The 9,324-nt window shown below is 46.1% G+C and overlaps 1 protein-coding gene across 1 annotated transcript in view; it reads left to right on the top strand.

Moving 5' to 3' along the window:
- PARM1 (prostate androgen-regulated mucin-like protein 1) overlaps window positions 1-9,324 on the top strand; it is a 93,843-nt gene that overhangs the window by 77,720 nt on the left and 6,799 nt on the right. The window contains exon 3 of the mRNA XM_087827037.1: window positions 5,170-5,248. Coding sequence (XP_087683163.1) covers window positions 5,170-5,248 — 79 coding nt within the window. The remainder of the gene's footprint in view (window positions 1-5,169; window positions 5,249-9,324) is intronic.

Genomic DNA, 9,324 nt, shown 5'->3' with positions numbered 1-9,324 from the left:
TGATACAGAGTTGTGCAGCAACTTCAGATATAAAACTTTTATACTATACTGCACTTCTTAAAGCTTTTATTTTGAAGAAGGGAGCAGGACATTTGCCTGAATGTAGAATCTAACTTGTACACATTTCCTGTCATTCTAAAAGAGTGAATTTGTGAAGCAAAATTTTGGTAAATGTTAAACTTTGAAATTTAATATATGAGACTATTAAAATACTGTCCACTAACTAGTTCACAGATTTTAAAAATAAAATATATCCTACTGTCAAAAGTAAATAAATAATATCAGAGCTTTGAGAGGTTGTTCAGGTTCAGCCCATCACAGACGGATATTGTCATTTTGGATATGATTGCCACGTATCCTGCCAAAGAGGCCAAATACAACATTTCTTTCATGTTTAAAGTGAGGAAAAAACAAAACGCCTCAATGAGAAGGGTCCCTAGAGGAACCTTTGAAGAACTGGGAATATTGCTAAGCCCAGGAAGACAAGAGGGCAACTGTAGGTAGGGTGAGGGAGGGGCGGTTTGGACAGGAGAGCCCCTTCTGAGTGTGGAAGACTTCCTGTGTCCGTGAGGGGCTGAGAGGAGTGTGACAAAGAAATGGGGTGTGTCTGTGGTGGGAGAGGTGGATCTGGGGAGAAAGACCCTTAAAATGATGCTGCAGTTTACTCCAGGACCGCGCAGGCCCAGAACAGAGCCAGAGCAGGTCAAGTGATGACCTCCGGGCAGCTTCCTTCCTTGAGTGGTCTGCCCAGGCCTGCCCAGCAGTGTGGTCTTCTGACAGTTCGCTCTGACTCTTCAAGAATATCATCTGACTCCATTCAGGTCTTCCTAAAACAACTCCCCTCCAGCTCCATCGCCAGTGGGGACTTGAAAGCACATGCTGCTGTGGTGGGACCATGGCTTTAGCGTGGCAGGAATAGGTACTTAGGTAAGACCTGGAGGGGGGACCTGGTGATGGGGAGGCGGGGAGGCTGCTGCTTTGGGAGCTTTTTTAGCACAGTGACTGAGCTCAGAAACGACCAGTTATCTTTTTTTTGCCAGAATTACATTTATTTGTTCAACATTAAATGAATGAGTTAAGCACCCACTATGGGTTAGAGACTGCAGCGGAGGCTCAGGATGTGGTAAAAAGGGGGAGAGATGCCAGATGAATCTGGGTAGAATCTGCCTGGGAAGCTCAGCACAGAGTGTTTGAAAGAAGCAGACTCAGGGCGCTGACACACAGCAGCGCTGCAATTTGTTTGGGGTGTCGCAAGGCTCCTCAGAGGGGTTGATACTTAGTTGTCATGAAGGAGTAGGAGTTGGCCAAGCTGGGTAAAGAGCCAGGGAAGCAACCAGTATACCAGAGACTAAAAATGCAGACCCTGGACTGAAATAGTCCTGGATTCAAATGTTAGCTTGGCCCTAGCCAGCTTGGCTCAAGGGTTAGAGGGTTAGACCCTGGACTGAAAGGTCTCGGGTTCGATTCCAGTCGAGGGCACGTATCTCGGTTGCAGTCTCAATCCCCGGCCCCGGTTGGAGGCATGTGGGAGGCAACCAGTGTGTCTCTCTCGCGTCGATGTTTCTCTCTCCCTCTACCCCTCTTCCACTCTTTCCGAAAAGCAAAGGAAAAAAATATCCTCAGGTGAGGATTTAAAAAAAAGGTTAGCTTAATCATTTACCAGATTATAAAACCTGAATCAAGTCTTTAATCTCTCTGAGCCTTCACTTTCTCGTCCACAAAATGGGAACAACTGTACTCAGCTCACAAAGAGAATGAAATGAGATGATAGCCGTAAAGTTCTCAGCACAGTGTCGGCCCAAAGTAACCACCTGCAAGTGTAGAATAGGTTATTCTTCAGTCTCTTCTGGGTTTTTTGTTCTGGGTCGTTATGAAAGTGGTAAAATGACACCCTGCAAAACCCCAGCCTTCAGAAAGGCCCAAAATTCAAGAAGGCTCTTGCTCATGGATCTTCAACAGCCCCCTGGTCAGGCAGAGCATGTTGGCGTGGCGCAGTGTGCTAGCACAGTGGAACCTTCCTGTAGCTTGGCTTATGAAATCTACAGATAAGTTCACTCCAGTTCTCCCTTAATTCTCCTGGCTCCCTGGCTTTTCAGCATGAGTCACACCTTGTCCGTAACTTAGATCCCAACGAGGAAGAGCTGCAACTCCAGCCGCCGTCCCGCCCGTCCCGGCGCACCGCCCGCCGAGTGTCCACAGCTTCCTTCCCAGGGCGAAGCTGCCGCTGCCCAGCTACACCTTCCTCATGTTCTTTCCCTGCCCCACTTAGAAAAAAGAAAACGGAGGAGACGGGGAATTCCAGTTTAGTTTAAACAGCGAGGCAGGAAATGACATTTGTTTTCACAAGGAGGAAATTAAGCCTTTTCTGTTACCGGTTAAAGTGGTGCTAATGTTGGCTCAGCCACCCCCTCAGATGTTCACACTGTGTTGCCCTGCGGTGTGGAACTTCCCAGGGTGAGGCTCTCCGCCGCTTCTGAAAGCAGCAGCTGCTGGAGAGGTGACAGGGAGCTCAGGACACAAGACATCCTAGGGAGGGGCCTGATAAAGACCTAGTTCCAGGGACCCTTGCTACCAAGGCTGGCACCCTCTGAGGAGAGCTGGTGGGTGGCAGAATAGTTAATAAGATGGTCCAAAGTATAATCTATTTTACCTGGTATGTTTTGGCCTCAGGTTGGGCAGTACCAGCCCTTAGAAGTGTCCCTTTGCTCAGCTGCCCTCAGGACCCATCACGTGGAAAAGTGCCTGCTAATTCCAGCTCTGGTCACACGGGCTAACTATGAACGAGAAAAGGTGGCCTGAAAGAACCCTATTTGAAGGCTGGCGTTACATGGAGAGCTGGTCACTCTATCACTTGCTGCTTTTTTAAAACAAAGAACAGCACTTGAGTTGGGGAAGTGCCTGATTTATCTTTAGAAACAGGTGATATATAAATAAACTCAGTAAATCATAGAATTGGAGGAGATCCAACTGCTCAGAGTTAGGGAGGAAACTTTGAGAAAGGTCAAACCTACAATTTCCTATATGAAACTATCCCTGTGGCAAGAAAGAAGAGTTATAGAAAAATCAACTATATCCCTTTTTTAAAAAAAAAAAAAAAAAAAAGGAGGGAATTAAATTAAAAGGTCAGTTTTTAAGATTGCCCCTAATTGTAATCACTGTATCTTTTTGAAACCTGAAATACTCCCAGCACCTTACTTTGCAGTAATACCTCCTCTCACGAGCTCTTAAAAGAGCTGTCAACAGGCTTCCGTGAACTTGGAATTGTTCTAATTTCAGCACAGTTTGGAGGCCGAGAAGCTAAGTGCAGCCTTTCAAAGTAGGAGTGGGAGCTTTTCACAAGGGGATCAGACCTCGAACTTTCTCTGTTTGATCTGAATCTGCACATTTGAGCATTTGGTGTCATAATTCTATCTTCACAATAATAAAAAAGGGAAGAGAAACGTACTGATATTATGCTAATCATGCTGTAAAGGGTTCCGGGAGCAAGGAGATAGGCCTGTGAGCATCCAGAAGTGTGGAAGTTCTGAAATGGTGCAATACAGTCAATCTGGGCAGACACACCAAGCTCTGGCCTCAGTCTCTAGTTTAGCAATGAACCTCCAGCGGGGCGCATGGATGTCTGACGTAGCCTTCTTTCACCCAAAGCTTTTGGGGAGTTACTAAAGAGTTAATGAGTAGACTGATTTGCTTCTCAGCTCTACTCTAATTCCTTTGGGGGATGGGCTAATAAGAACAATATACAAAAGGTGAGGGAAATAAAAGGAGAAATGACAAAATAAATCTCCAAAAATGTGGGGCAGACCCATCACCTTTGGGGCCTAGTCCTTGAGAGATGGATGGACAGCAGTCCAGCCAGGTATATTTGGAGAGAACTTTAGCTGGGTGCACATGGCATCTCATTTAATCCTCTGAAAATTGTGGGCGAGAGCAGGGCAGCTCTTCTTTCTCTGTCACTGCAGGTGAGTGTTATACCAGTAGACAGGGTTAAATAGCCCATGGTCACATGGCGAATGATGCTGGAACCACACTTGAATTCCCATATTCAGACTCCAGATCTCTGATGCTCTTTCCAATGTGTCTCAGAGTCCTATTCATTTGTTGAAACAGTAAATAATTTCCCAGTGTCCTGAAAGAGTAAGTGGGGTCCCTAACACCAATGTTAGTGCCAAAAAGTCAATTTAACTATAGGGGACAAGAGTGCAATTGATTCTTGGCATTTCTAAGGTGAAATAAAACTGAAACATATACATTATTAGTCCAAAGCTCACACAAAAAGAGTGTTGTGCTTCAAAATAGTAATCTTTGGAAGCAGTATGGTTACTCTTCCAAGGCTACAGGCTCAAAGGGTTGGTGTGTGTTTTTTTAACTGTTCATTAATAGTTGCCTTTGGAAACAGATTTCAAACTACACAATAAAACATTCATGTTACTTTGTGATTGCACCGGGTTAATTCTACCAACAAAAAATACTGTTACCTACCAGACTTGACCTTGTTTTGATACCAAACTTGACTTTATTCTCCCCAAAATCAAATTCAGCTTTCAAGGATGAAAGCTGGATACACATCCCAAAGAGGAATTTTTTTTAAATGCTCTGATTTGATGGCATCATTCAGATAGTGCCTCTCCTACCAAGATGACCCTTTTGAAGTGGACACTACCTAATACAGCTCTGCGATTCTGGTTTATTTAGAAAACAACCCCATTACTTTGTAGTAACCCTTCAATAAAACATCCTAAGGCTCCCAATATTTTGCAAATGATAGAAAGAGGAGGCAGAGCTTATAAGAGGAGAAAACAGGATTCCAGGAGATTTTGAATCTCCTACCCCTGTAAACAGAGCAACAGCAGCAGCAACAGATTGCTGTCATTCTACGGGCAACTTTTTGTTGCAGGGACGACACCCAACCAACTGAGCCACACCAGCCAGGGCTATGGGTGTCATTCTTAAAATGAAAATCAAATATTCTGTGGACTGTACTCTGGTCTCCAGGTCAGCCAAAGGTCTCCATCAATACTGACCATTTACCAAAACCTTACCTAGCACGAAACGCGTTTTGGTAATAGGATGAAGACCCCAGCCCGGGTTTGTTCTAGCTCTGACTTCTCCGTGGGAGGATGTGAAGTGAACCCCCTCCTCACCGCCTTGCCTGTGCCTTCCTCCCCCCAGGCAGCATCGCCGCCATCACGGTGACCGTCATCGCCACGGTGCTGCTGGTGTTCGGAGTCGCAGCGTATCTGAAGATCAGGTGAGAGGGCTCCTCGCTGCTGGGCTGCGGGCCGGAGTTGTTGTGCCTGCTTCTAAGAAGCACCTTGGCTCTCAGGGGTACTGGCAGGGAAGTGAAATGGCCAGGGGGCTCCACAGTGGACAGGGAGATGGTAGTGTCTGGGCCCTGGCAGAGCCGAAGAAATTGGCTGAAACGCGCAGCGCGGTGCTGTAATGGACCGAGAATGAGCCTGGAGTCGGGAGGGGGCTTCGCCTCTCTGCCCTGAACTCACCCCGCGGCCCTGAGCGGGAGGAGCCGCGTGGCTCCTGACCCTCGAGTTGTCTCATCTGAAAATGGGACACGGGTGGGCTCAATGGTTCCTAAAGATGAAGTCTGCACACTGACGTGTGGATGTGTACCCGGTCTGTAAGGAAGTTTTCACTGGTCCTAAGGAAGGCAAAATGCTGAAAATATAAGAAAAGTGTAGCATTTTCTGTAAAATCGTTTTTCCCCCCTGAGATTATGTCCTTATGTTTTTGGTTTTAAAATGTCTTCTGTTATGAAATGAAGGTGATCACAGATGGTAGCTGAATCGTTACTCTTTTTAGCCAAATAGAAAGTTGCAAGACTCTGTCAGCCCCCACTTCTGTTGTCTGTTGCTCTGTGAAATCCCAAAGTCTCAAAACCACATCACTCACACTGACTGTCCTCCCAGCTGTAAAATGCCAAATGGCAAGTGCCGGTCTTATTTGCCAGTCTGCGCAGTGCCCATGAAAAGGGACAGAAAGACATGTGCTTCCATGGTGAACACAGCCATCTTTACAGAAGCTCCTCTGACCTGTCCCTTCCCCGCTAAAAGCCCCCAGGGGCTTCTCTGGGTACTTGGAATTGAATCCTAAGCCCTCAGGTTGGCCCCCGAGCTCATTCCTGGACCCAGCTTCCTATCTCTTCTCACTCCGTCTCTCCTTTTTGACCTCTGAGCTGCAGTCACTCTGGCTGTCTGTCCAAAGCTTACCACATGCCAGGTTCTTGTTCTTTCCAGGCCCCTGGCCCTTCTTGGTCTCTTCCCCTAAAACCCTCTTCTTCTAACTCTTCCTCCTGTGTGGCTTTCACGGCACATCCTCCGGGAGACTTCCCTTCCAGTTTGGTTCCTGTTATTAATTCTCTGATTTTTATTCTGGCTGTTATCACTGTCTGTAACTTCATTTGCTTTTTATATATTTCTTTGTTTGTCGTCTCTTTTCCTGACAAAAAATGGAAGCTCCTTGAGGACCCAGACTTTATCTGCGAGCAAGTGCTGGGCACAAAGAAGACGCTCGATAAACTCAATCGGTGAACCACTGAACAGGAGAGGGCAGTCACTCGGGCACTACAGGCCCACGGACTTCTCGTCTCAGCCCTGCTTCTTCCTCAAGGGCGTGTGCACGGCCTGTTTTTCCCTCCTGTGCTGGTTGCTCGTGTGGAGCTCAGCGTATTTAATTTATCGTCCCTATGCACACACCCTGCCCACACCAGTGCCCATGAGGGTGCTCCCCCTTCCTCCTTCCCTTTTATCTCCCTCCACCTTTTGTTCTAATGGGGACCAACTCAGTCTAGTGACTGTGTCAAGTATAAGAGTGCCCCGTAATATCACCTGCAGCTAAGGTACAAAGAACAGGAAAGCCAGGTTTGGAAGAGAAATTGGAATTAAAGGGCCAGAACTACCTGTGTTTAAAAGCCTTTTATAAAAGCATCCTTAAATCTCCTTCATATTTTTTAAGAGAAAATCTTTCTCTTCATTAAGTCTATATTTTCTTGAGCAGCAAACTTAATTTTATGAATTATATCTTACCGAATGGCACTCTTTTTCATCTGGTTTAATTGCCAGTTTATTACTGCAGATATGCTGTCTTTTAATTATCAGTTAAATTGGCTGTTATGAACTAGCCTAAGAACCTCATTCCCACTTTATAACAAAGTTTCTCTTTTTATCGGGGGCGCTCAACAAAAGGGACTTACGGATTAATTTAGAGTCATTCTGGAACCACCACTGGTGAGTGTGTGAAGGGCTATGTCCCCAAGAATACAACCTCCACTGGAGTGTGGCTTGAAATAGAAATTCTTCTTCTTGCCACACACTTGCCAAAAATAATGTTGAAATAACCTAAGGACTCTTCTTGACTTCAGGCAAGAATTCAAGTTAACCATCTCAAACCTCCCACCTACTAGACAGGCAGTCTAGAACAGTGATTAAGAACTCAGACTCCACAGCGCTAGACCTCGATTTGAATCCCAGCTCTACCATTTTGGAGCAGGTTCTAGTGTGACCCGAGCACATTACAGAACTTCACTCACTCTCACTTCTCTCCCTTGTAAAATAAGGGCCATAATTTTAACTCCTTGCTAGCACTGCTGGGAGGATTATTGGATACTGCTTCCCGAGTACATAACCCTGCCATCATCGTCACCATCATCATGAAAGTGGTCAGCTGGAAGAAACCCCAACAATAGCACAGTTGCTTGATGACAGTTCTGAGTATTAGCCATGTGCCAGGCACCCTTCTGAGCATGGGAGCAGGGTGATCACATCAGTGATGAGACACAGTCCTGCCATCTCAGAACTTACTGTGTTTGGAAAATTTTCTTAGCAGGCCATTAAATCGGCCCTAATGAGTGCTGATTAAAATTGTATAACATTTCATTTTAAAAATTTAAAGTATATTTTTCTCAAGGCATTCTCAACACTAGATAGATGTGGTGAGTGAGCTGAATTAGTCATGGTTTCTCTCCCCCTTATAGGTCCTCCCTCTAAAATGGAGGAAGGCCCCCAGTGGTAGAAGGTTGCCGTTCATCTTCGGCACTTCCAACTAAAGGACAGATAACGTGCTCAGAAATCTGTCTAGAAACCCCCTAAGGAAAACCCCATTCTGTTGCTGTGTTAATTATTTGGGCAAAATAACATAAGGAGGTTAATAACTATCATGAATCTTAAGACTGTGCTAAAACCCCTTCAAGTGTTGTTTTGCCAGATTCTTGGAAAGCCCTACTAATCATTCATCAAAAATACATTTGGCTCAGTTGACGTGTGTGTGTGTGTGTGTGTGTGTGTGTGTGTGTGTGTGTGTGTGTGTGTGTGTGTGTGTGTGTACCTAAGGCTGGGTTTTGCCTTGGCTGGAAATTTATTTTATTTCTATCGTCCCAGATTTCTGAGAACAATAACATGGCAAGAGATCTGCTGTCTGTGGTCATTTAGCTCACTTGGCTAGAGTAGCAAGTGACTGAAATCACAACCCATGAGGGAACCATTAGCTTCTGGCCTGAAACACGGGTTATGTCCCTACAAATGCAAAAGAAGAGTCCGCTTGAGAGAGCAGCCTCACAGCCAGAAAAGGGCTTGCCGTGCAAGCTCTGCTAGCAGTGTCTTAGTAGTTCCACCTTTCTCCCAAGTTCCGCTTCCCTCTGAGGCATCAATAAAGTCATTAGCCATCCGTTTTCACACCCCTATTCTTTGTGGACCGTGACCCCTAGTTTTGTGGCAGTGCTCCCTGCTGGAGAGCCACATATCTCTGATACCTAGGCCACTTTCGGATGCAGCTTCCAGAAATGAACTGCTCCGAACCTTTCAGGGCTCTTCTCTACTCTCTGTCGACCCCCGTTTTAGCCAGCAGCAGCGTGGTATGGAGGGAGGAACGTGGGCTTCGTGATCAGGTTCTGCTTACCATTGAGGCAAACTGCAATCTCCCTGATCTTTAATATTTCATCTGCAAAAATAGAGCGAAGAGTGCCTACCTTTCGAGCTTGCTTAGAAGAGGAAGTAGGAATGGAGAGCCCCCGGAGAGGCCAGGTAGCGTGGGGTTAGGAACGCGCACCGGAGGCAAGGCTACTGACCACTCTGCGCAGTTTCTTCCTTTTAAAATGGCACTGTACAAACCTAACTCAGGACTGGAGGATTAAATTATGATGCAGATAAACTGCGTGCTGGTTATGACATGAGGGCGCTGGAAGGACTAACTACTGTTGTTGTTAAAACAATGCTTACTCGGGCGCTTAGTAAAATGGTAACCGCCCCCAGTCCCATTCAGTAGGCATCAGGGGCCCAAAGGAGAGGGGGTGCCAGGAGGAGAAAGATGGCAGAGCAG

This window comes from Miniopterus natalensis, chromosome 1, assembly GCF_054644295.1.
Source record: "Miniopterus natalensis isolate mMinNat1 chromosome 1, mMinNat1.hap1, whole genome shotgun sequence".
Classification (NCBI taxonomy): Eukaryota; Metazoa; Chordata; class Mammalia; order Chiroptera; family Miniopteridae; genus Miniopterus; species Miniopterus natalensis.
The sequence above is the reverse complement of the archived record's forward strand: the minus strand, read 5'-3'. Positions and strand labels throughout refer to the sequence as shown.